The sequence below is a fragment of the Pectinophora gossypiella genome, chromosome 13 (assembly GCF_024362695.1).
Source record: "Pectinophora gossypiella chromosome 13, ilPecGoss1.1, whole genome shotgun sequence".
Taxonomy (NCBI): domain Eukaryota; kingdom Metazoa; phylum Arthropoda; class Insecta; order Lepidoptera; family Gelechiidae; genus Pectinophora; species Pectinophora gossypiella.
This window is the reverse complement of record NC_065416.1, coordinates 3038238-3065475: the sequence shown is the minus strand read 5'-3', so window position 1 is coordinate 3065475 and position 27238 is coordinate 3038238. Positions and strand designations below refer to the sequence as shown.

At 38.6% G+C, this 27238-nt stretch overlaps 2 protein-coding genes across 2 annotated transcripts in view; one reads left to right on the top strand and one right to left on the bottom strand.

Annotated features, from left to right (window-relative positions):
* LOC126371708 (protein kinase C, brain isozyme) overlaps positions 1-6664 on the bottom strand; it is a 264408-nt gene extending 257744 nt beyond the window's left edge. Inside the window, exon 1 of the mRNA XM_050017028.1 lies at positions 6373-6664. Within this exon, the coding sequence (XP_049872985.1) occupies positions 6373-6551 (179 nt within the window). The 5' untranslated portion in view covers positions 6552-6664. The remainder of the gene's footprint in view (positions 1-6372) is intronic.
* A 1992-nt stretch (positions 6665-8656) lies between these two features.
* Positions 8657-27027, top strand: LOC126371713 (rac GTPase-activating protein 1-like). Its single transcript, XM_050017039.1, has 14 exons — positions 8657-8923; positions 9557-9759; positions 10361-10511; positions 12205-12365; positions 13058-13159; positions 13370-13481; positions 14391-14559; positions 15061-15187; positions 15627-15776; positions 17035-17160; positions 17969-18093; positions 19028-19157; positions 20939-21060; positions 22186-27027. Exons 1-14 carry the CDS (start codon positions 8812-8814, stop codon positions 22217-22219), a joined length of 1824 nt encoding a protein of 607 aa, XP_049872996.1. The 5' UTR covers positions 8657-8811; the 3' UTR covers positions 22220-27027.
* Positions 27028-27238: the final 211 nt, after the last annotated feature.

The following is a 27238-nucleotide window of genomic DNA, read 5'->3' as shown; positions in this document are numbered from 1 at the left end:
TGATAATTTTAACAGGTCCGGTTTTTTACAGAAGCGACTGCCTGTCTGACCAAAAACCAGCCCAGTACAGGTCAGGTCTGCTGCATGTTTTGCACTCGGAAATGTGAGTTTCCTCACGATGTTTTTCTTCGCCGCTGAGCACGTGATAACTATTTATGATCCAAACCTGAATTCGAAAACAAATTCGACAATCATTGGTTTAAGCCTGTGCTGGATTCGAACCTGCGACCTCAAATTGAGAGGCAAGCGTTCTACCAACTGGGCTACCACTGCTCCATCTTTCCCCGCCAAAAGTAAAAAATTACTCCGTAACTGAATAGCAATGGAAATTGTGTCACGCATCCGAATCGTTTGTCAAACTGAAACGATCACAAACTCGAAGCAATGTGATGAAATATTGTCAGGATTTGTCATAAAAGTTACCAGTTTTAGTTTCCACAAGTCATACACTACCACGCCTCTCCTGGGTTAGCTAGAGAAGATGGGCCGCCATTTTATGACCTTAAAAGGTACAGTGTAGATTGATAAAAAAATATCTCCAAGACTCATTTTTCTTAGACGGAACTGTTCTTTACTTATTTTCTAATCTAAATTCTAGGACTTAAGACTATAAACACTGGGCACAGTCCAAATCCTTGTGCTAACAGATTATTTGATTGAGTCACAAACTAATCATTAAGTCCACATTGCCTAATCATATGATGAGATAACTGTTACGTGAAATGCACAGGTTACTTGACATTGACATAAGACAAAGTTTTTAGTAGGTAGATCACTTTCAATACAGCTGGACGTAAGCATTCGTTTCATGGCCAAGGTTTATAACAGACGACATTCGTATCTATCTGTTCTTTAGTTTACAGCTACGAATTTACGGAGCAGATCGTAGTGTTGGAATTCGCGAATCGCTACAATTTGCAGATCTAGTGAACGCAGATCTGAAGAAATCGAACAAAGCAAGACATTGTATCCAGTGTCGTTCCTGGGAATGTGGGAAAATTCTTCAATAGTAGATAAGTAAGGACAGTAGTCGCTCTTTTTTTTTTCAAATTGTCTTTCTTGTTCTGATCCTATCTGCCTAAAGGCTAGATAATAAAGCTCTTTTTCTACATAACTTTTTACTGTCACGAATGTGCCCAAAATGAGAATGTTGCCGGAAACAGCACATTTTTGATGCCGACGCTCTGCTTCACTTCCGCTAAGTGGTTTAAGTAAGTAAGTAAAATGTTTAGAAATATTGGTACAAAAAAACCCCACAAAACCAATTAATTCCTCGTTTGTCTGTGGGAGTGGAGTTCGCTTAGTTATTACGTTTTAAAATACTTACAGTTAACTTATAGCTAAGAGATCTTTTGCATAAACTGTACGGCGTCCGCTCCGATTCTTTGGCTTCCGTGATGGTCATACATACAGAATACAGCAGGGGTGGCCAACAGGTCGATCGCGACTGTTAGACCAGTCGATCGTGGCAAGGCAAAAAATATAAATACGTAAACCAGAATGTCCCACGTAATCACCTACTACTGCTGGACGCATCATCTTGTATAATTTTTCAACCGTCACGGTATTTATCCTCTATTTTACGCAGCATAGTCTTTTGTTTTCGGCTCGCGATGACCAATAAGCAGGAAGCGTGTGGGACGCGGGGGTGGGACGGGAGGGTTTCAGTCAGTCAGTTGACTGACAGTTGACGACAGAGACTACCGGGGTTACGACGTTTCAACGATTGTCGATGTAAATCACGATTAGACTTTCTATTAGGCACGCCTCATAATTGTATTTTTCACACTTATGTTTTTTCTCTTAATAAAATAAAAAATGCTACATGATTGTGTACTCAACTATGCTGTTTCATTTAAGATTCTAGAAGTATGTATGTAATTGGTAGATCGCGCAGGGTCTCGTTATTGAACAAGAGATCTTGGACCCAAGCGTTATCAGCGGGGTGTAAGCTAACTCCTTATTTATCAGTGGCCCCAACTGTCAACCTAACCTGTTTCACTACACAAGATTAATGATGGTAAATACTAACATACACTATCAACATTATATTATTCTAAATCTTGACGCAATTACGTCAGTATATTTTTATTTATTTATTTATTTATATATTTGTACACAATGAAACAGACACAAGAAACATACAAAGAAAACAGATAGTACAGGCAAGCTTATCTCTAAACAAAGAGATTTCTTCCAGCTGACCTACGTGACAAGAGAGATTTTTATTCAGAAATAACGTATATTTTGCATCATCTCTTCCAGGGAAAGAAAAGTAAATCGTGTATTTCGTAAAACGCTTCTTAAAATGAGGATAAAAACTGCCTATATCTGCCATCAGGTGTCGCTACTGTTGATTGTTCTAAAATTTTGACAGTTCCCTGTACTATTTGAGTAAACAAACAACTACACTATGGGTGGTATTAATAAACTAATCTCAGCTTCGAGACCATTCGAGACTGACCTGAAGATCATGTCAATGTGACAGTTCTCATATAAAAACAGAGACTTGAGCATGATCTTGAGGGCAGTCTCAGCTGAGATTCGTTTATTAATAACACCCTATAACCCTTTGCGCAGCGATTAACTGCAAAATCATAGTGTTACATTTATTCCCTAAAGATCGGAAAGAAGAAATCTTTGAAATAAATATTATCAATCAAAACTGCCTTTTCTAAATGATGGATGCTTTTCTTTCTCGTAACTCATCCTTCAGACACTCCACGTTGCTCCGCAATTTATCACGAATTGTAGCTGGGCAGTATGGAGAACTGTCAAAATTTAGGAACTGTTTAGGAATCTAAATTAAATTAGTTTTTATCCTCATTGAATTCCATTCAAATATTTATTTTAAGCATTAGCCAATGAAATGATGCGAATTTATTATGCAAAAGTAACAAAGTACAGTACATTAATTAGATCGCTCCGACTTCTCCGTGGTAATTCATTCAGACATTTTCATTTATTTGAATAAGCACGTACGTAATCATTCAAAACATTTTCGTACGCATAACAATATCATTCACGAGAGATTTGAGATAACTGTTGCTCCTTAGCATGTTCACCCACCGTCTGAATATTTTACATTACATAATCATCATGTTTCCTGGAAATAAACACGTAGAGGGAAAGGATCGAGTCCTCTTTCAGGGCTTAGGACAGGATTATGAGGGAAGGGTTATCTGGAAAGAAAACAAGGTATTAAATACAGAAAAAAGACATACACGCACATACCAAGAACGCGCGTGAATATGTATGGTTACATCAAGTGAACATGTTAGAAGACTTCTTTATGTATTTCGTCTGGAGAATTAAGAAAAAACATAGAACATAACTACTGCTTTTCATGTTATATTACCCAAAAAGTGTTACCCATTGTATGTGACATTTCTCTCTAACCTATTCGACAGTGCAGTGCTTTTAATACGCGAATAGATTTTACTGATTTGTGTGCAAATATTTAGGAGGTGCCTATCTATACTTATTACAGAGAGTTAAAAAAAACCTAAGGTGCGGCTACATACCTAACCTTAACTGCACAAATTCAATTTTGCGCGAATAAGCGTGCACAGGCTACTAGCTTCGGACACTTGCAGATCTTTGCTATCATGAGTGTTCGATTATTGCGATGATTGCGAGTGTCGAGTATCACCACAAACTATGGCTCACCTTTTGTGCTGTCCTAAGTGCCCTAACACCTGCACTATTAAAGACCTTTACGAAGCCACTGACAATGCCGTAAGCGTGGTCAGCATAAATTTAGTTTCTATCGCCATCGACTCGCAAAGAAGAAGAAGATCATGAGTGTTGTAAGGGTAGTCAGAGGTACATCTATCGCAAGATGAACTAAGACCAACTTGATAGGTGCTAAGCCGTATCGCGGTTTATCTATAATGGTCGAGTCAATTGTGTCTTATGAAAATTTCACTAAGATAAATTAATAACTCATTGGTGCAAGTCTGGTACCGGGCTTTGAATCGGCGAAAATTTAATGCAAATAAAATTATGCGTGTAGCTAAAGCTTAACACTATATTGTCCGAGAGCCAAGAATATGTCAAATCGGTCACAGTGGCTGCACTGCGATATTTTAACTACACATTCACACCCACAGAAATAGTCACATAAATTATAACACCTAGAGTTATTTAAAAATAGTCACTCGGCGAATTACAATATGTCGCACGAATTTCACAACAGTGAATACACACAATAAATACTGCTATTGGCGTACGTATTTTAAGATCGAAGCTTAAAATTGAAACTATTGTTTTATTGTATTTTTCTCCGAATATGTTGATTATTAACGAAAAAAAAGAAATGATTAACGAAGTACCATTAAAATACTTTCCAAATATAAAACAAAACGTATTAAGTAAGATCGTATTGGGATAGCCAAAAAACCAAATGCCAATTCAAATACAAATTCAAAAATATCTTTATTCAGTAGGTAACATAGTTACACTTTGAATCGTCAACTACTGCCTGCATACTGCATTATGAATGTCATCGTCTGATAGTGAAACCACATAGAGCAACACGGACCTCCGCGGACCGGAGGGGAGTAGCCACTGACACTTTTCGCGAGGCGGGAAGGTATGAGACGTGACATTGTGGTTGTACCAATTGTCGATAAATGAACTATCGATAAATTCAACAATTCGTTCAGGTAAATCAGGTTTAAAATATGATAATAAAGATGCAAAAATGGAGTGGAGGAAATATTATTAATGAAATGACTTTGGACGTGAATTTTGTCAATAAAACGTCGCAGTAGACACGCTAGTTTAATTTTTTTTCCCGAATTGAAATTAATTGTAAGAAATTGAGGTCACGAGGTGTTCACCATAAGAGAGTGAAGAGAAACACAGAATGTGTTCAGCTGCTCATCATTTTCTTTACTGCAACCTACCTCCCAAAATATGTGTCTGAAAAGTAGCTAACTGCTTGCCTTGGAATAAAAATACTACAGTATTTTCATGTAAATAGTTCCCTCTGACACTGTCACATTATCATAACAAACAGTTGTCAAAATAAAAAAAAAACAGCAACAGTAAGATCAAAAGATATAGACATTTGTAATGGGGCCCTATTACTAAACCTGTCAGTCCGACTGTCCTAACTTTAAAGGGGTGATTATATTCTTACAAATGGTAATAGGTAGCCAGTTGAAATTATGTGATACAGATTTACTAACAAATAATAAAAATATAAAAAAGTAAATAGCATATAGCAACAATAGATTATAGATTCAATCTTCTTTCCTATTTGATTTAATGTATCAATCTAAATAAGTATATAGGTATCTAAAATTCTACAAAATGACTTTTGTAGTGTATGTAAGAATCATTAATGAGAATTTTAAAAGTTTCATAAAATTAATTTTAAGTTACAATCTGCAGTAACAGCAGATAACTATGTCATTTCATATAAATAGGCTTCCTTACAACATCCACTCAAATCATATAAATAATCAAATAAACTTGTCTTAAAGAAATGTAAAAGGTATGAAAGAACCAAGATTTGTAATACGATACAGTATTATAAGGTATTTTCAGTTGAGAAATTGCAAGGTGCGAGAAGGAAATGTCTGCGGATGTTTACAATAACGAAGAAGAAATAAATTGTACCTTAGAAATATATCACATATTTTGGAGCTGAAAGAAATACTTAACGTTGAAATACAAAGCGAGGAAGACATGAACCTTTCAGCAGTGATCGACCTACACAAGAAGTTCATGAAACTGCCAAGACATTCTTAAACATTTTGTTTTTCTTTAGACAGTAAAAATAAATATATTGTACATCATAAAATTTGATTCTGACGGAAAGTGTAAAGTTAATTCAGTTTATTTGATGCTGTTTTATATTATAATTTATTATCAATTTTAATGTAAAAGATTTTCTTTTTCATACTTTGCCGGAGCTTTTGATCTAAGTAAGCAATATTATATTAATTTTGATTTGATGATTGTTTGTATTTTTATAGGTATAGTTAATCAATATGATCATAGATTACATAGACAATTAGATATGGATTGTATGTGTAAAAAAATACAAAACTAATAAATGCATATAAAATGCATAATGCTCAAAGTAGGTATAATGTGATTAAACGAGTGGGGTGTACAAATAAGAATCTTATTGGAGTTTACAACTTGCTTCTAGACTAAATTGTTAGACAACTTAGCAAATTAAGGTGTCAAATCTCTGCCTATTATTCGTGCAAGACATCTTCATTATCAATGCCTGCCGAAACGCGGTAACTAGCGCGCCTCAGATTGTAAACAAACAATGTATTTTTAATTTCCGTACAAATTAGCTGCCGAACGAAATATCGTCTTATAATATAAACGTATGAAATAAGTACTGACCATATGAAGTCTTTGCAGTGGGAGCAAAACGTCGGCTGCTTGAAGAACCTCGGCATAAACTTGTGATCCTTCACGAGGTAAACATTCTTCTTCTTCAGGGCTCCCTTACGGCCTCGCAGTCGATGCGCCTGCCCAAACCGCGCATCACCATCATCACAATTATTTTCCTCGTCCGCCATCGCGACGCGCGGCTTGAACGCCGCTGGGTACCGATTTAACAATTATTTCACAAATATTAGCTAGAACTAAAACCACACGGAGTACCTATCAACCGCACGTCATTACGCTTTGTCAAGCGAGCGACCAATAAGCGAAACGGAGCGGAAGAATGGGGGGAAATGTCAACTTCAAACTGACGTAAAAATGTTGCCAGTGTTACTTTCTTTTCACCCATTAAAAAATCAATGAGGGAATTCGGTCCTCAAAAACAGTACAGATGGCGCTGTGAAGATTTTCCTTCGTTTAACCTTCTAATTTCATGTATAACGGAAGTATGCATCTTTTATCTTTGTTTTTGGGTATAAATGATGACCGATTTTATTACACCGAGGCACATCTTCCACCCATTATTATTCTGATCATAATATTTTATTATTTTATACATAATATAATTCAAATACCAAGCAATAATTATTTTTGTATAAATGCTTCTGTCGTTACATTGTATTTTTGAATAATTATGTACCCAAGCTGGCCCATTCAGTTAGTAGCGAGTGACCGCCGGCGCCTCCTCACTGTATCTTTATTTATTAACATTGGTCGAGCAGGCGCGTTAGTCCTCCATAGCCCCAATATCCCGGTCTAATAACCCCAATCCAATAGCCCAATTCCTTTTATTATTATTTATTTATTATTATTAAGCCTTAAGTAACACTAGTATAAATGCAATGTCCTGCAATGTCCTTTGTTATCATAATCTGCAATAGTCCTACACGAACCGGAGATTGTCTTTGGGTACACTCCCAAGTAACGAAAAAGATAATGGTGCGTGTTATGTGTGTGAGAGAGAGGGCGTGGGTGAGAGAGCGAGATAGTAAGGGCGTGTAGGTTCAGTGTGTGCGTCTGAGTGTAAGTATGTAATGAGTAGGTGTCGATGCGGCAGGGTGTGTAGTGTGATCGTACGAATAAGATTTACATAATTATACACGGAATTATTGTAATTTATGGTAATTCAATGAACTATTTCAAACATGCTTTTTTACCCTCATAGTCTAGCTTCAAAAACTACGAAGTAACTTTCCATCTTTGAATAACTCAATTATTCAAGGGACGGGACCTAAGAAAGTATAAACTATTTTGATAAAACTTGTAGGTACGTGCACGACATGTTTGTCTACATACAAGATCATGACGTCTCCTCAGCAGAACTTCATGATTAAAACTCAGTTCTTGATTTTTTTTATTGTTAACTACATGTAAAATAACTTAAGTAAAACGAAAGAATAGTTCAGATAATAATCATAATAAATAAAATATATAGATTTTTGTTAGGAGATCTCATGAGTGCGAATATTTCATAGTGCGAATATCTCAGTGTATGTACTATTTGACAGATATAAAACAGGACTCAAACGAAAATCAGAGGATGTAGGCGTAGGAGTTTTGCTAATGAAATGATTTCTTCTTGTAAATTTACCTCGGACGGCATTTATTACACGAGGTCTTATCAGAAACGTGAAAGAATATGAGAAAATGAAGCGACCCGAGATGAAAAGGTCCTCTAAATCCAAAGGTACACTCGTTCCATTTCACATCCGTGACTTTTTCAAATAACTGACTCCGAAGGAAATATCGTATTATACCATATATTGCTTATAGAAAACTCAAGCAAAAGACAAAATAGATACCTAATTTCGATTGCCCTGTTTGACGATACTCGTCACGCGTCATGTTATATTATCCATCCACCATCTTTGCGGTGACGACGCGTCGTCGTACTTTCTTTATTTTTTGAAATATTTTCCCCGTAGTCATTTATAAATATTCATATTGGCTATACTGATATGAGATGCGTTTTTTTTTCAAGATTTTAGCTCATTTTATATTTTATTTTCCAAAATTGAATATGACTTTATTAACTTTATTAAAGCACTTTTAATTCACAAAATACTTTTAAATTGATTTTTGCAGAATACATTTTAACTTCGTTATATAAGACATAAGATAACTGTACTGTAAAACAACAAGTGATAATTCTTATGTGAGTTGGTATTGCGTCAAAGAAACAGCTGGACAAAATTTAAAAAAAAAAACGACATTTTCCGTTTGGAATTTGACAGGCGGTTGTTAAAATTGGACGACCGTTATTTCTCAAGTTTGTAATTAGTTGAGCTGGAAGAATTTGTTTACGTCCTGCATTTTGCATTGGAAATGTGATAATCGGTTAGAATTTTGTAAATATTCTGTTATTATATGATAAAAGTACGTTGGTAGAAAAAAATGAGTACGGAAACCTCGGATACTGGGGCAAGCATCGCGTTGTCTTTAGTGGCGCAGTTCGACGATATAAACCGTTTGAACGGAGTTCTAAACGAAGGGAGTGCAGAAGAATGTGAGTAAAAAAATAATTCTGTTTTATTTATTAGTTTCATCTACCTTCTTTTTTAGAGTGCCATTGTTCAACTACCTTCCTTTCTATTTTAATTATCATGTCAAAGCGTAGCCGTATCGCAGACGCACGTGCAATTTTTATGAAATTATTAACATGATTTAGGTACAACAAGGTCATGTTATTTACTGTTACATTTTAATCCAGGCTTAGCCTTGTTTATGGTAGTCATGGTAGTTTATCTAATCTATTCCATAATGTACATAAGTAATTACCTACTCGAATGGTTTGCAATGGTGCCAATAGAAAAAAATACTGGTTGCTTTATTTACCCAATACCATTTTACTTCTTTTATACCTATTTGAAATGGATTGTACACTATCAAAACCCTGAACATTTATTTTGCAAACCAAAAAAGGAATACTGTTAGGTTACACATGAATTATACTTCCTCCATTATTCAACTTGTATAAAATAAAGACATTCTAGATTTTCATTTCTACTTATTATAACTATAGACATGTATGCTTCATACATAAATACATAAACTCATGCAGTATTTCCCACTGGAGTAAGGAGAGACTATGGAATTCCATTCATATCAATAATCATACCGTACCGTATGTTGTCTTCAGGTTTCCTAGCATTCGTAAAGCAGATGGAATGGGTGCGGTCGCAGTGGGCTTCAGCAGAGGCAGAAGCGATCCGGTTGCAAACAGAGTTGGACGAAGCCCTACGCTCCCTCGCCAAGTGGGAGTCGAAGTTTGCTCATGTCAGGAAGCTGTTGGACAGTGAGAAAAGAGAGAGGAATGTTGTGCTTAAGAAGTATAATGAACTGGTATGTTTTAGATCCCCAGTACTTAATGGACGACAAGTTGTTAGGTCAGCCTATTCTAACATACCTATATTTTAAATGGTTTGATTTCATGGCAGAACACACGGCCAAATAACACGAAATTGGCATGGGACCACCTGCCACTGACAACATGTAAAGCATTGATCACATGTCTTTACCATTTTCCCATTGACTTACATAGTCATGAAAAAAGTGCCTCCTAGGCACTGTATAAAACATCTGGAAAAGATTTTTAAGAACTGATGATTATTAATAAAAACGATTTGACAAAGTTTAATGATTTCATGTAATACATATTTTGTACACAAACATGTCTTCATGTCTTCATGTCTTTTCAATAAAAAAACAAGTGATAGTACAATTATAGTATTATAGGGGTATTGACAAATATGATTTTTAAATACATTTCAACACATTTTACATGTACACCTTCATAGGCAATTGCCATGCCCAGTAAAGAATACAGTTAGAGAAAAATCTATAGTAAGTCCCATAAATAGTAACATTACATTGTGGGTCTCAAATAAATTGACTCTTTGTCTCAAATCTCATATAAATGAAACGAAAATTACAATATTCACAGAGTAAGCTGCTGGACATGGCTCGAGATCTCCTGTTCAATGATAACCGAGCCAAGCTTAATGATGAGACACTGCAGAAGTTGGCTTTCCTCAACGGTACAGCACAGGACCACAACGCTAAGCTTGCTAATGTGCCAGAACTTAATTCTACTGGTAAGATAAGAAGAGGTTACATCCAAGAATTTGTAATACCAACATTATGGCATGTCTCTGTATTAATACACTGAAACCTTTTATTCTATCGCCGCGCGCCGCGCTTCTCCTTTCTCCGTTGGCATCCAGTCTCCGTCACGCATTATTTTGTTATGTCAAAGAAGTGTTTCCATCTATTAATTTATAAAATCAAGTCCACCAAAAGCTAGGGAAGTACTTAACAAATAAAAATCAAACAAATTGATAAATGATTTCCTGTACCCAAAATTTTTGAATGACATTCTGGACTAGGTCTGTGCAGACTGCAGACGACAGGACAGGACTTGGCAGTATAGGTCGCGTGTGTAGTAGCCCCTCACCATCTTCTACTCGGGCCCTTTTTGCGCCTGTTTGATTCATAATATTAATATGTTGTGTGCACCTATAATTGGCTTATGTAACAGTCTCATTCTTGATGTAACTTTTATTTTTCCATTGTTTTAAGTTTACGCGGTTATTATCATAATTAAAACACATAATAACGGGTTCTTACCGCGTGCCAGTAACAGTGTCGAAATATCGGGAGTCTCATTTTATTTCAAACGCGGTAAGAACCCGTTATTATGTGTTTTAACTTTTATTTTATTTAATGTTTTATTATACAGGGTGTTAGTGACATCGTAACGAATACTCAGGGGGATGATTCAGGCCATGATTTTGAGTTAATATCAAGTGGAATTTTTCTTCGCAAAATTCATGATTTTTTTTTAGTTTTTTTTTTTAATTATTTTCAATTCTATACTTTTGCGATGAAAAATTCCATTTGATATTAACTCAGAATAATCAGCTGAATCATCCCCCTCAGTATTTGTTACGATGTCAATTACACCCCACACAAGTACATACGGTAGCCATACAAGTAGGTATGGGTGTTAGTGACACCGTAACGAATACTGAGGGGGATGGTTCAGACCATGATTCTGAGTTGATATCAAGTGGAATTTTCAGTCTGAATATTCCTGAAAATTTTTGTGTTTTTTTTAATTATTTTCAATTCCATACTTTTGCGACGGAAAATTCCACTTGATATCATCTCAGAATCATGTCCTCAATCACCCCTCAAAGTTTTCGTTACGATGTCACTAACACCCTGTATACCTTGGTGTACCTTTTTATAAATAAATATCTCATATGACTTTCTGATGAGAAATCACGAACGCGCATTTCTCAAAAATCACTTTCGGATGTGACAAAATCTTGTAATAGACAGGTTAGTTTCATTCAAATAAAAAAAAATCTAATTTATTGCCCAGATTGAAATTAATTGACGGAAATTGACGTTCTTAAAGGCACTCACGTCGTTTACTCTATCATCATCACTAATTTAAGAGCCACGTTCACGGTCGTTGTAGCATTCTCCATTCTTGTCTATCACAGGCCAATTCCTTCACTTCCTTATAAATCACGACATTCACCTTCTCTTTAATCTGTTCAATGGTGCTAATTCCTGCAGACTAATTTGACGTGTGTTCCACAAATTTTATGCCTGTCGATTACACGTCCCTTTCCTTTTCGGCGGATAAGAAAATGACAGGTATAACTTAAAATAAAATTAGGAGGTGTCTGCAGGAATCGGGGCCATTCTAAGCTCTTGTTTACTCTATAAAGCGACGATAATATATTAATATTTTATTCTAACTATTGATATTTACAGGTACTCTGCTATCGGAGATGTCGTACTCCCGCTCGGAAGACGACTTGGACCTGTCTCTTGCGTCGACCCGTCGGTCGTGGGTGCAGCGCGGCGGCTGGAACGCGCGCGACGCACAGCCTGCCAGCAAGAAGCGGCGCTCCTCCACCTCCTCTGCTACTAAGGTCAGTGCACGTAGAACATAGACATCAACCCTTGTGGAACTATGCATGCTGTCCATTAGAAGCGACAAATATCACGGTCGTCTATCGATAGATTAGCATTTTATAATTTATCTTTGACCTTGTCAAATACCCTATAGCATAGAGTTGCGTTCTTCTATCGTGTGAAGCCTGGTGTCAGGGTTATTATTGATCCGCCAAAGGCCCCTCACATGGCTCATGTAACGACTACTTACGTTATTGAGTTCACGTTCGGCCTTCGTGGTCCAGTGGTTGAGCGTTGGGGTCACGGTCCTGGGTTCGAATCCCGGTGGGGATATATCACAAAAATCACTTTGTGATCCCTAGTTGGTTAGGAAATTACAGGCTGATCACCTGATTGTCCGAAAGTAAGATGATCCGTGTTTCCAAAGGCACGTTAAGACGTTGGTCCCGGTGACTACTTACTGATGTATGCATGTAGTCAGGGGCCTTTGGCGGCTCAATAGTAACCCTGACACCAGGGTTGATGGGGTTGGTAATCCACCTCACAACCCACACCATAGAAGAATAGTTTTGACTGGAGAAGTGTGTGCGGATTGTAATATAGGATGTTTATAAAATGTATCGTAGCACACAATGCTAGGTTAGTTTTGTGAACACCAGTATTTTAGCCAAGACATGATGTAAGCTTTTTGTTTTAATTACTTTTGTAGACGGTAGAGCTTCAAGGCGGCAAGGTCCTCGCCACGGCAACTACAACTTTGACGCTGGAGCGAGCGCCCACCAACCACGACTTGAAGCCGCCACAGAACTTCGTAAGGGGATTTCACTATTCATTCTTAATTCAACTAGTAAGGAATAACCTGGAATGTCTTCAGCTGCTTACCAACAGAGTCGGCTTGTAAAAATCGACCTTGGGTTTATGATTGTTCTATCGCGAACCGATTTCATCGGACCTAAACCCAAGTTACATTAGTGATGATGATGAGGTTATGTGTGTATATGATTGTGTTCTTGCGTTCCAGCAACCGATATCTGAGAGCAGCGACGAGGCTCCGCCCCGCAAGTCGTCTGGGCGCTCCAGCAAGCACGCGCAGCCCTCTGACATGCCCACTCCCACCGCGCCGCCTCGGACTGGTAACACACATACAACATAATATACTAGCATAATAATGGTGCTTATTCCTGCAGACGCCATATAATTTTATTTTAAGTTATACCTGTCATTTTCTTAAAATAAAATTAGGAGGTGCTACTAATTTAAAAAAAAAAACTTAAATACAAACTGTCATGGGACCCTTTAGGGGATTCTCTCTCTCTCTCTCTCTCTCTCTCTATTTATTTAAGAGCTGCGCTTTTGTCGGTGGAGTAATCGCCATTCCTCTCTTCTTCCCGCCAAATCCTTAAACTCCTGATACGGTACGACCTGCACCTTCTCTCTTATTTGTATCATAAATGTTCTCATTAGGGGATTAATTTCCAAAAATCCCTTCTCAGTGCTCATTTATGTCATTTGAGGAACCTTTTCGCGGAATCATGTTTCTACCTTCAAAAATGATATTATAGTTTCATACAATCTTTCATCTCCATTTCAAACGTTTAGTCGACTTTTCACAGATTCTACATTTGACAGATTCTACATTTGGCAGATTCTACGTTTAACAGATTCTACATTTGACAGATTCTACATTTGACAGATTCTACATTTGACAGATTCTACATTTGACAGATTCTATAAGTGACGTTTGACAAATTGAGTAATTTCCTAAGTCAAAGATAAATTATGAAATTCTGATTTCTAAATAAAGACGTTTTCTTTGTTCTATTTACCTCATCTATGAATTTTAATAAAGAAAAATGTAATAATACGTGCGACATTTTGTCACTTCGTGTTTTGAAGTTTAGTATAAAGTATCTGTTTTAACTAGTTGGAAACTACCCTATTCTAAGTTTGACAGATTCTACATTATTTTATGTAGTCATATTCCGGTCTTTCACTTTCGTTAATGTTTATAAGTTTCGTTTAATCAAGCCCATCGCCCCCAGACACGGACACGGCGTCGGACACCCCCGCGACCCCCCGCGCGGCCCCGCAGCGCACCCCGTCGGTGATCTCGGCCGCGTACGGCGGCTCGCCCCGCGCGAGACCCCGGCAACACAACTTCGTCGCCAAGAACTTCTACAAGCGGGAGACCTGCGGCCCTTGCGGGAAGACGTGAGTGGACTGATGCTTTACATAACATACTTCAAATATATAATCTATGTACGAAACACAACGTTCATGCCTCGCCCAGCAGGGTTTACATAACACGAGCGTCGTGGTTCACGCCGCGACTTGTGCTTGAGTGAGGCCTTTTTATCTTAGGACGTCCACCACCACCTTATGATCATGTCGATGAACATCCTCTATGCTTTTTTTGTAATTGTTCTATGAAAATTGTAAGTGATGTTATTGATTTGTTTTTGTGTGTGGCGTCCTTATACAATAAACTATTTCTATTCTATTCTAACTGCTCGTGTCGTGGTGCAGCGTGATGGAGTATGCTCTATGCTAGTGTGACCACAAGTTATATTCTGCTGATTCATAGCTCTTCGTTTTGCTTATACATATTGATAGGCCACGCCTCCTTGTGTGTTTCCATTATATCACGTCTTTAGAGATATCTAGGACGTAGTGTCAGCAGATGTTCGTTAAAGTGTATATCCGGCATTGCAGCATAAAGTTCGCGAAGGTGGGTGTGAAGTGCGAGTCGTGCCGTGCGCAGGCGCACCCCGAGTGCCGCGCGCTGCTGCCGCTGCCGTGCGTGCCGCCCGGGGCCGCGCGGCGGACGCACGCGCTGCAGGTACGCGGGGGTGTATATATATGAGATACCGGATGAGGTCGCTAGGTTCGACCGAAGTCTGTTGGCGTCGTCCGACCAATTAATGGCTAAGAGATTTTTGAACAGAATTTGACAAGAAATCAAAACTTTTAAAATACAGCTCTTCTAGAAGAGCCACCATAGAGACAATTAATCAACATCAAAAGACCTTTCAAATGATGTATGGTTCATCGCTATTGGTGGTCTAGACCAGAAGTTGTCAAGAATCCAGAATAACTTCTAAAATACAGCGAGCCACCATAAATGATGTATTTAGCTCGTCGCAATTATAATAATAATATAATATAATAAGTATTTTTATTTCCAAAAATAACACAAACGAAAAGTTACAATGGTGGTCTAGACCATTTCCTAGACATCATCCTTAGTATTTTGCATCCTTGTTTTATATTTCCTCCAGGAGGGCAGCATAGCGGACTACGCGCCGAGCTCTCCCCCGATGGTGCCGGCGCTGCTGGTGCACTGCATCAACGAGGTGGAGAAGCGCGGGCTGGCCGAGCGCGGCGTGTACCGTATCAGCGCCGTCGACAAGGATGTCAAGCGGCTCAAGGTACAGTCATGAGTAATATCATGTACTCACTTTAGAACCCTGTCGCACTATCATATTTGACATTTAATGAGACTTACGGTTTAAATTGTCAAAAAAGTTAATCTTCTATCGTGTGGGTTGTGAAGTGGATTGCCAACCCCACCAACCCTGGTGCCAGGGTTACCATTGGGCCGCCAAAGGCCCCTGACATGACTCATGTAACGACTACATACTTACATTAGTAAGTAGTAACCGGGACCAACAGCTTAACGTGCCTTTCGAAGCACGGAACATCTTACTTCTGGACAATCAGGTGATCAGCTTGTAATGTCCTAACCAAACTAGGGATCACAAAGAGATTTTTGTGACATGTCCCCACCGGGATTCGAACCCGGAGCCTCCGGATCGTGAGACCAACGCTCAACCACTGGACCACAGAGGCCGTCAAAAAATGTTAATGTGACATGGTATCAAAGTGTATACATATTAGTACTGTTGACCGTACTTATATTACTCTTGCAATGTTGGGAGAGGGAGAGAGAGAGATAGATAAATAGAGATAAATACGTAGAATAAGACCTGTCAAAGTACGTCGGCTAGTGTTGTGACGTTCATTAGCATAGTGAGGTATCAGTCGAGATTAGGTCGATTGATTCTTTTGTACTTAACAAGAGATAGACATAGAGAGAAAGAGATAAAAAGATCGAGAGAGAAAAAGAGATAGATTGATAGAGAGCATCAGACGTCTGCCTCACAGATGCGCGTGTACGGTCACGAGCATTAATATGTATACACTTTGGTACTATGTCACAATAACTTTTTTGACAAATTGAACTGTAAGTCTCACTAAATGTCAAATATGTTAGTGCGACAGAGTCCTAAAGTGGGTACATTATATTGCTCATGATTGTAAGATAACGTCAATGTATCACTACACATACCCCTCGTTTTACACAACACTTTGTGTAGAAAGAGGTGTTTTGTATGAAATTTTCTGGGTGTGCCATGTCGAGCGAGTACAATAGCAGGATTAATTGGCAAATTTAATAACGGGTTTAGCTTGACTTTCGGGGCTCCGTGTCATTGAGACGCCCTTGATATGAAATAGGTACAAATACAAAACGTTTATGGTAGAGCGGAGTCTCCTAATACAAGCCTGCTTAAAAGGAGGTTCCAACCCTTACTTAATGCTATGTACCAAATGTTATTGCAATAAACTTTTTTTTTATTTGATTGTTCTGTTAACTCTCTGTACACACATTGGTGTTAATTGTTCCAGGAACGCTTCCTCCGCGGCTGTGGGTCGCCGCAACTGGGCAACGAAGATATCCACGTGCTCTGCGGCTGCATCAAAGACTTCCTGCGCTCACTGCGCGAGCCGCTGGTGTCCACCGCGCTGTGGCAGGTAGGCTCCATACAACAAACATAACAGCATCACGCCTGTATCCCCAATGGTGTAGGCAAATGTGTAAATTATACAAGGTATTAGTGACATCGTAACGAATACTGAGGGGGACGATTCGGACCATGATTCTGAGTTGATATCAAGTGGATTTTTTTGTTGGGAAATTCATGGAAATTTTAGTCTTTTTTTAATTATTTTCCGTTCCATACTTTTGCGATGGAAAATTCCACTTGATATCAACTCAGAATCATGGCCTGAATCATCCCTCAAAGTGTTTGTTACGATGTCACTAACACCCTGTATACACCCACTCCTCGTCAACTATGTTTCAGTCCCATGTAGTAAGTAGCGAGCCTATTGCCATTAACCGGGCACAAATCCTGAAAACCGCGTGATATCAATTATCTATCATCCTAACGTGAGAAATAAACACATTACAATTTCGAAATTAAAAAGTAAACTATGTAGAGAATCAGAAACATACGTAACTTCGTCACGTCCAACTAGGCGTTTAAGTGTTTTGAATCTGACCTGAACGTGAGAAAAAAATTAAAAATACATATGTATCTAAAACAGCAGTTATCAAATTTGCGCATATAATAGTAAGTGCGCAATGTTAGCAAATTACAAAAAGCCATAGTTATTTATCTGTGGATCCGTAACAAAAGCATATAAAATCAAGGCAGTCGCTTCTGTAAAAAACCGGAATTGTCAAATCTTCAGGTTAGGTAAGCGGACCCTGTGAAAAAAGGATAATGCTAGGGAGATAATGACGATGAAGTAATAAAGTTTTTGATTTTGTTTACAGGACTTTATGGACGCGGCCAAGCTCTCGGAACCAAGCGACGCCACAGCGGCCATAGTCCACGCCGTCAGCCAGCTGCCGCCGCCCAACAGGGACACCCTAGCTTTTCTTATATTGCATCTGCAGAAGTGAGTTCAACATAGCATAGTTTAGTTTTTCCAATCTTGACGAAAAATATTAAAAAGTAACATAAAATAACGCATGTGTGCGTAACGCGCTATTTCACGTTATCTGCAATCAGAATATGGTGCTGATTCCTGCAGAATTTCTTAATTTTTCCTAATTCCTAATTTTATTTAAGTTATACCTATCATTTTCTTATATGTCGAAAAGGAAAGGGACGGATAATAAAATAATAGACAGGCTAAAATGTATTCAGGCTACGAATGAAGTTGACAGTTTGCATACAAAACAAACGTCAGACGGTTTGCATACCACCGAGATGCCTATGTGATCCGGCCGGGTTTCATTCCCTTATTAATTTTAAACCGTTGACAATCGTCTGTCGCTTTCCTTTTCGGTGTATAAAAAAAAATACAGCTCTGACATAAAATAAAAACGTTAATTCGACACTACAATGTAAGTAACATCAGAACCCAGCCGTAACCCAGTTGAACGCTTGCCTCTCACTTTGAGGTCGCAGGTTCGAATCCAGCACAGGCCTAAACCAATGATTATCGAATTTGTTTTCGAATTCATGTTTGGATCATAAATCATTATCACGTGCTCAGCGGTGAAGGAAAACACCTACATTCCCGAGAATGCATTTTCGGAGGTATGTGACCTAACCTGTATTGGGCTGGTTTTCCCTTCGCGGGTTGGAAGGTCAGACAGGCTACTGCTACTGAGCTTGCGTAAAAAACCGGACCTGTCAAATCTTCAGGTTAGGTAAGCAGACCCTGTGAAAAACGGGATCATGCTAGGGGGAAGAGTGTAAGTAACATCAGTATGTGCTTTTTAACAAGGCGCTTATATGGTTTTCGCTATAAGCCACTGTAATGTACCACGAATTGTTCAAGGGTTGACTAGAATCATCACTATCACACGATGTTTCTTCTTCAGGGTAGCAGAGAGTCCCGAGTGCGAGATGGGGGTGGAGAATTTAGCGAAGATCTTCGGCCCCACCGTGGTCGGGTACGGACTTGTCACGCAGGCAGCTGAAATGTACACCGCCACTGCTCAGATGTTCCATGTGAGTGACAAGCTACCTTATTTGGACAGTAGCCTCATCAAAAGGAAAATTCAATCGTACAATACGAGGGGAGGTCAAAAAGTTCGCGGAATGAGGGGGAAGGGGGTCGAAATTAAACACGAAACTATTTTTCCTTTTCAATATATTCTCCCTTAACCTTAACACATTTTCCGGACCTATCAAATAATTTGTTTATTCCATCATAAAAAAAAGATTTCTCTTTGCTGTCAAAATAGGCCGAAATTGCAGACTTGACTTCTTCATCATCGCCAAATTTTCGTCCACGCAGTTCCTTTTTCATTTTTGGGAACAAATAATAATCGCTGGGGGCCAAGTCTGGACTGTAAGGCGGGTGGTTTAATTTTTCGAACCCGCATCGGTGAATGGCAGCCGTCGCAACATGGCACGTGTGGACGGGTGCGTTGTCGTGCAAAAGGAGCACACCTCTTGACAGCTTTCCTCTTCTTTTTTCCTTGATAGCCTCTTTCAATCTATCCAGTAAAGAAGCGTAGTAATGTCCCGTTATAGTCACACCACGATCTTTATAATCAATCAGCAAAATACCTTCTGTATCCCAAAAAATAGTGGCCATGATCTTTCCGGCCGATTGTGACACCTTAAACTTCTTTGGAGGAGGTGTGCCTTTTTTATGCCACTGCATCGACTCTTGCTTCGACTCAGGTTCATAGTGGTGAACCCAGGTTTCATCTCCAGTAACAATCCGGGCCATAACTTCTTCCTTATTCTCTCCACAGAGCTCTAAAAACTGGCGAGAACACTCGACACGCTCGCTTTTTTGAAGTGGCGTGAGCATTCTTGGAACCCATCTTGCGCTGACCTTAGTCATCCCAAGATGTTGATGTAGGATATTTAAAATACTTGTTTCGGATACACCGACCATTGCTGCAAGCTGCTTCTTCTTCAAGCGGGTATCTTCTAATACAAGTTTCTCTACTTTTTCGATGATTTCCGGTGTGGTGGCCTCAATGGGCCGTCCGGAGCGGGGGTCATCTTCAATCGACTCTCTTCCTTGCTTGAAAAGACTATGCCACTTGTAAACCATGGTTTTACCAGGGGCAGAGTCCGCGTAAACTGCTAACAGCTCTTGAAAAATCGTCTGAGCGGATTTTCCTTGCTTGGTGAGGAACTTAATGACGGCGCGGTGTTCAATTTTCTCCATATTCGCTGAGTTCTTCCCGATTCACTTGTTTGCTGGTCGATAGTTCAAACGTTAATGACCCGATTTGCTTCAAACTTGGTACATATACTGTTAATGAGGTGTGCAACTAGCGGCTACCTGTACGAGCAAACCAACCCCCTCCAACCCCTCCATTCCGCGAACTTTTTGACCTCCCCTCGTATGATTCGGACGGGACTTGAGCCCCCAACTTGTAATTTTTTCGAGTTAATTTCCTCTTTGTGAGTTTCCCTAACCAAGAAAACAAATTTTAAAAATACAAATGTCATGAATTTTGCGACGGAAAATTTCACCTCAGAATCATGGGCTCAATCATCCCTCAAAGTTTTCGTTACGATGTCACTAACATCCTATATAAAAATTTAAATGTAAAAAAGCAAGATTTTACAAATATAAATTTGCAGTCTAATAATTCTAGAGTAAACATATTGATATAGAGCTTCTATTTCTAGATTAGCATTTTATAATTTATTTTTGACCCAGTCGAAAACCCTATTGTGACTGACAAAAAATCATGAATCTCTTGACAGGAAAAGTTTTCGTTACGTTGTCAATAAAAACCCTGTATGCGTGGTTCGTGCAGGTGATGCAGCTCATGCTACGGCTTCCCGCGGACTACTGGGCGCAGTGGGCGTGCTGCGGGGACGCCTCGCCCGCCGCGCCGCCCCGCGCGAGGGGGTTCTTCTTCTCACCAGCTGATACCGGGTATGTAGTCCCAGTCGCGCCAGCAAAGGCACAAGCCGGCGAAGACAACTTGCAGCTAGCATATGTTATAAAAACTCTTTAATAATAAGGACACAAGAACACTGGCTGTTTTTATTATGACTTCTATTTACATGATTCTCGAAATTGTTCCATTTTTCACTGTGATCCTATCCTATCTGCCTAAAGGCTAGGTAATAAAGCTCACTATTACATAACTTTTGCACCTTTGTACGCTTTGAACAATATTTATTCGAATAAGGAATACATAATTCGTTATTTGAATACACAAATAATAAATAATTTGTGGAATACATTTTCGCTTGCGGTATTTCCGGACCGATGCGACCTTCAAACCTTCAAAAAAAGAGCGTACTCTCATCTGAAAGGCCGGCAACGCATTTGTGTCCCTCTGGTGTTGCGGGTGTCTATGGCCGACGCGACGGTAATTCGCCCGCGCTATCAAGCGATCAGTCTTTTCGTTTCCCCCTATTCTATAATAAAATAGATACTAATTACCATAGATTTTTATAAATTTTTCTTAAGCATAAATACTCCTCCTCCCCTCCTGTCCTCTTTCTGCTTACCCCGGTGGGAAATCTTCTATCGTGTGGGTTGTGAGGTGAATTACCAACCTCATTATCCCTGGTGTCAGAGTTACTATTAAGCCGCCAAAGGCCCCTGACATGACTCATGTAACGACTCCTTACTTACATCAGTAAGTAGTAACCGGGACCAACGGCTTAACGTGCCTTCCGAAGCACGGATCATATTACTTTTTGGATAATCAGGTGATCAGCCTGTCATGTCCTAACCAAACTAGGGATCACCTAGTGATTTTTGTGATATGTCCCCACCGGGATTCGAACCCGGGACCTCCCTCCGGATCGCGAGCCCAACGCTCAGCCACTGGACCACGGAGGCCGTTAAAACGCATAAACGCAGTGGAAAATGGGCGTGAGTTTATGTATGTAAGTATGTAAGCATAAACAGACTATATACGTCCCACTGCTGGACAAAAGCCTCCCTTCAAGCCTGCAATGTCCTTACCAAACAAATGACAGTCTCACAAAGTTTGACAATGTCCCCATTGGAAATAAAACCCTATATATTTTTTATTTATTGCAGAATATCGAGAAAGAAGAGGAACTATTTTCAGTGACGAAACTATAAAGTAATATTTTTATTAGCAGTTTAACTTAGTTTACCTTATAACATTCTTTAGAAGATAATTTCAGTTTGTTCGTATAAGAGAACGCGTTATGTTTACCAATATGTGTATATTGCTTAATTTTACTTAAATTAACTTATTTTAAAGTACATACATAAATTATAGATAAGTACTTTTTTATACTTTTAAGTATTTTTTGGGTGATATAAACCAGTAGTAGGTCAGTACTGTAAAAACCAGTGTCATACATCTATTTTTTCGAAGCAATGAGTATAAAACTGCCTATTTCTCCCGTCAGGTGTCGCTACTGTTGAGTGTTCCAAATTTTGCAAAGTTCCCCATACTATTTGAGTAAGCAAACATATTGTTTTTGTTATATTTTTACACTATAACCCTTTGCGCAGTGTTTCACTGCAAGATCATAGTGTTATGTTTATTCCCTAAAGATCGGAAAGTTTACTAAAAACTTATTTTCAGTCAAAACTACCTTTTTTCCAACTGGCTGTTTTTCTTTTTGTAACTCATCCTTCAGACGGGATACACTCCATGTTGCAACGTAGTTTGACATATCCAAATTTTGAGAGTTCCTCAATATTTGAGTTAACAAACATATTGTTTTGGTTATATTTTTACACTATAACCCTTTCGCAGTGTTTCACTGCAAGATCATTGTGTTATATTTATTCTCTAGAGATCGGAAAGAAGAAAACTGGGAAAAACTTATTTTCAATCAAAACTGCCTGCTGCTTTTCTTTTTCGTAACTCATCCTTCAGACGGGATACACTCCACGTTGCAACGTACTTTGACATATCTAATTCTTACCGCATTGAGACTATTGTAAAATGTTATCTTATTGAAACATAATCACTAATTGTACTGAACTGCTCGTTCTGTTTAGTACTAAGTAGCAATCTTTTCCAGGCAACCTATTTACACTTCTCTCCATCGCTTATGGTTAGGTTAGGTACCACATTTAGTGGTACCTACGATGAGTTCATAGTTTGACATAACGTAAGAAATACAAAAAATAGAAAAAAAAAAATAGAAGAGTACAATAGGCGACTTTAGAAAGAGAGAAAATATACGTAATGGCTCCGATTCCTGTAGACACCTCCTAAGTTATACCCGTCATATTCTCATCTACCGAAAAGGAAAGGGACGGACGATTGACAACTGTTAAATTTTAAATGAATGAGTAAAGAATGACTAACCCGGGCTAATAAAATAGGCATCCCGCTGATATTCAACCTGTTTGACATGTGCTGTCAACCTAATTCTGTCGGGTTATTGGCCAATATAAAGTTTTGGGAGGAGTTTTTTTAATTTCTGCCTAAAATTGACGTGTGTTCCATAAATTTTACACACGCGATTGCCCGTCTCTTTCCTTTTCGGCGGATAAGAAAATGACAGGTATAACTTAAAATTAAATTAGTTGTCTATAGATATCGGGGCCATTATAATATTTCAAAGTTTACTTGCAAAATCAATAATAATAATGTGGTGGTGTGGGTGTGTTTATTAATATGGAGGAAGCAAGAGGAGTGTGTCAGGATCGAAGGAAATGGATTTCCATAGTCTCTGCTTACCCCGGCGGGAAATAGGCGTGAGGTTATGTATGTATGTACTTGCAAAATCCTTTATAGTTTTTTTTTGCCAGCGCTAGAGACGGATTTTCTCATTGAAGAAATATTTTTGTTTTATTTCCATTATATGTACATCTTTTGGCGTAACAGGCCAGTGGAAACACACAGTTTTTCTTAGTTAAATAATAATTTAGGTTAGTTTTGTAGATGTTAAATCTAACACGTGTACAGTCACGAGCATAATAATGTACCTACTTTAGGACTCTGTCGCACTAACACTCTCACTATTTGACATTTAGTGAGACTTACAGTGCAATTTGTCAAAAAAGATCATGTGACATGGTACCAAAATGTATACAATATTGATGCCCGTGATCGTACTTAACCATTTTAGCATTTAATCATTAGACATTTTTATACGTATAAACATTGTAAAACTAACATTTTTGTGATATCCCTTCGATATAGTCTTGATATAAATTTATTTTATCATAACAGTGGCCCCGATTCCTGCAGACACCTAATTTTACTTTAAGTTATACCTGTCATTTTCTTACCCGCCGAAAAGGAAAGGGACGGATGATTGACAGCTCTTAATTTTAGGAAGAATGAGTAAATGAATGAATAACCCGGGCGAACCAAAAAGGTATCTCGCTGGTATGCAAACCGTTTGACGTGTGCTGTCAACATAATTCTGTCGGGTTATTGGCCAATGTGAAATTTTTAAACGGTTGTTTTATTTGTGCTTAAAAATGACGTGTGTTCCATAAATTTTATGCTTGTCGATTACCCGTCCCTTTCCTTTCCGGCGGATAAGAAAATGACAGATATAACTTAAAATAAAATTAGATGGTGTTTACAGGAATTAATTGAGGAGCTCGGTGGCACAGCGGTAAACGCGCTCGGTCTGCGATTGTTGAAGTTAAGCAACTTTCGCAAAGGCCGGTCATAGGATGGGTGACCACAAAAAAAAAGTTTTCATCTCGAGCTCCTCCGTGCTTCGGAAAGCACGTTAATCCGTTGGTCCCGGCTGCATTAGCAGTCGTTAATAACCATCAATCCGCACTGGGCCCGCGTGATGGTTTAAGGCCCGATCTCCCTATCCATCCATAGGGAAGGCCCGTGCCCCAGCAGTGGGGACGTTAATGGGCTGATAATGATGACAGGAATTAGCACCATTATGTGTAGTTTAAATAAGTTTCCGTTATCGTGACGTCACGCCACCGCCTACGACGACCGATTGTATATAAGAAGCTTTCTTTGTCCATTTGCTTTTCATCATGTTATAATTATATAGTTTTAAGACTATAGCGCCATTGTGATATAGCTTGACCGACGTAAAATATGTATAGCGGATTGCAGAGTTGTAAGTTCAATCAAAAAGATCGAACAATAGATCCAATTCCTGTAATGAACAATGACAAAGTAACTTGGAAAAAAAATGAATCAATACCAATTTTGACCCCTGATTGTTTGTTCTACAGCTACAAATTATATTATAATTAAAACACATAATACCGGGTTCTTACCGCGTTCAAATCAGGGATATGAGACTCCCGATATTTCAACAATGTTGCAAGTGCCACGATCACGCTGGTTGTGGTGATCACGATCATGATGGTTTTAACGCGGTAAGAACCCGGTATTATGTGTTTAATTATGATAATAACTGCGTAAACCTCAATGTATAAAGTATATCGTGGTCAAGCTATAAAGATAAAAAGTTTAGGATTTATAAATATACAACTGTAAAGTTTTTTTCCAGAATCGCAATTTGCTTTTGTCTATATTATTATGTTATGGTATACATTATACCATATGCTTTATCTTAGAAATAGTATTGTAAATATCTTTTAGTCGACTAATCACTATTCAACCCATATCGCGGGCCCCTATAGTAGATGAGAGCCCTTAGAGTTCCCCGTTTGTCCGGACGAGTAGTGAACGCTATCGGAGGCAATAAGGTAGTTTCCAACTAGTCAGATCAGTTACTTTTTCTAAACGTCAAAACTCGAAATCTCTATGGAATTTGTATGAAAAAGCAACCTGAGACGTTATAGAAAAACGTGACAAAATGTCGCACTTATTATTACATTTTTCTTTATTAAAATCCATAAATAAGTTAAATAGGAAAAAGAAAACTTTTTTGTCACCGAATTTCATAATTTATCTTTGACTTAGGAAACTACTTAACACTTTCAAGGACAGAACGTCTAACGACGTTCCGATTCTAAGGTGTCGTAATATCTATTATGAACCATCAATGACCCATGGTCTCCGCTCGTGAAAGGGATAATTGTACAATCAGACATGTCAGAAAAGGGCCTTTATCTGAACCGAATGAACCCGTGATATGTTCGGAGAACGCGTGGTTTACATCAGTGTCTCAGGTTCGAATCTCGGGGTGGGCTCTAAACTACTGAACTCGACTTATAAGCAACTTAGCCTTGTTTCTAACATCACATGTGCCTAGTCGTAGACTTGTATTTAGTTAGTTTTAGTTATAAAGGAAGTAGAAAGTCGATTCTTCAAGTGAAAGAAGACAGACGAGAAAAAATGCACCTTTTTTGTGAGCGTTAAGGTCGACTGGCATCACCAAACTGGTGTACGAGTTATTCCAGGCTATAGCACATATATGTGACTAGGGATCGACGATCCAACGGTGTTATGTTGAAAGTTGTATATATGCGTCTTGCTGTGAAAACTTCGATATCGCGTTTTACGACTGCTTGAAAACTGCATTATTGAATGTGGTGCCATCTGTTGCATGTGAGCGGAACTAGGTGGCCAACTAGTCTCCGACTTACACCAACCTACAATTGTGTAGCGTGGTGGAGCAAGTTTCGTGAATCGTACCCTCTTCGGTTGGTAGAGGGGAGTTGTGAGACTTAGTGGGATTGTTCGTATAACTATACTTTTCATCAATAAAATCGAAACATGACTTTTTGTTCAACAAATCATTAAATTTTGAATTTGGAACGTTAAGAATGATAAACCTTATAATACTCACCGTATTTTTCATTTATAATACTTTTCTGATAATCCTAACGAAACCAACTTGCGATGTGTTTCAATATTTTGATGAGAAGTGTAGTAATGTAGGGTAATGAAGAATCGGCTTTCTCTCTTTAGTTTTTTTTTTTTGTTTAGTATTTACTACTAGTGATTTGGCGTATTGACTTGTTTATGGTAATGAAATAAATCGTGTAGTTAAATACATTTTTTTTTTTGCACCTGTCTGGTGCAGACAGGAATTAAAGGCTTTCAGACACCGTATCGATTTGACCCATTGCAATAAAATGTGAGATTTATAGTGTGCTTTATCCGGAGCGATGGGCACGAGTCGTTACCCGCTGGACACCTCAAGGCAGGTATAGGAGTCGAGGCAGACTGCGTAAACGATGGTGTGATTACCTCAATGCTTAT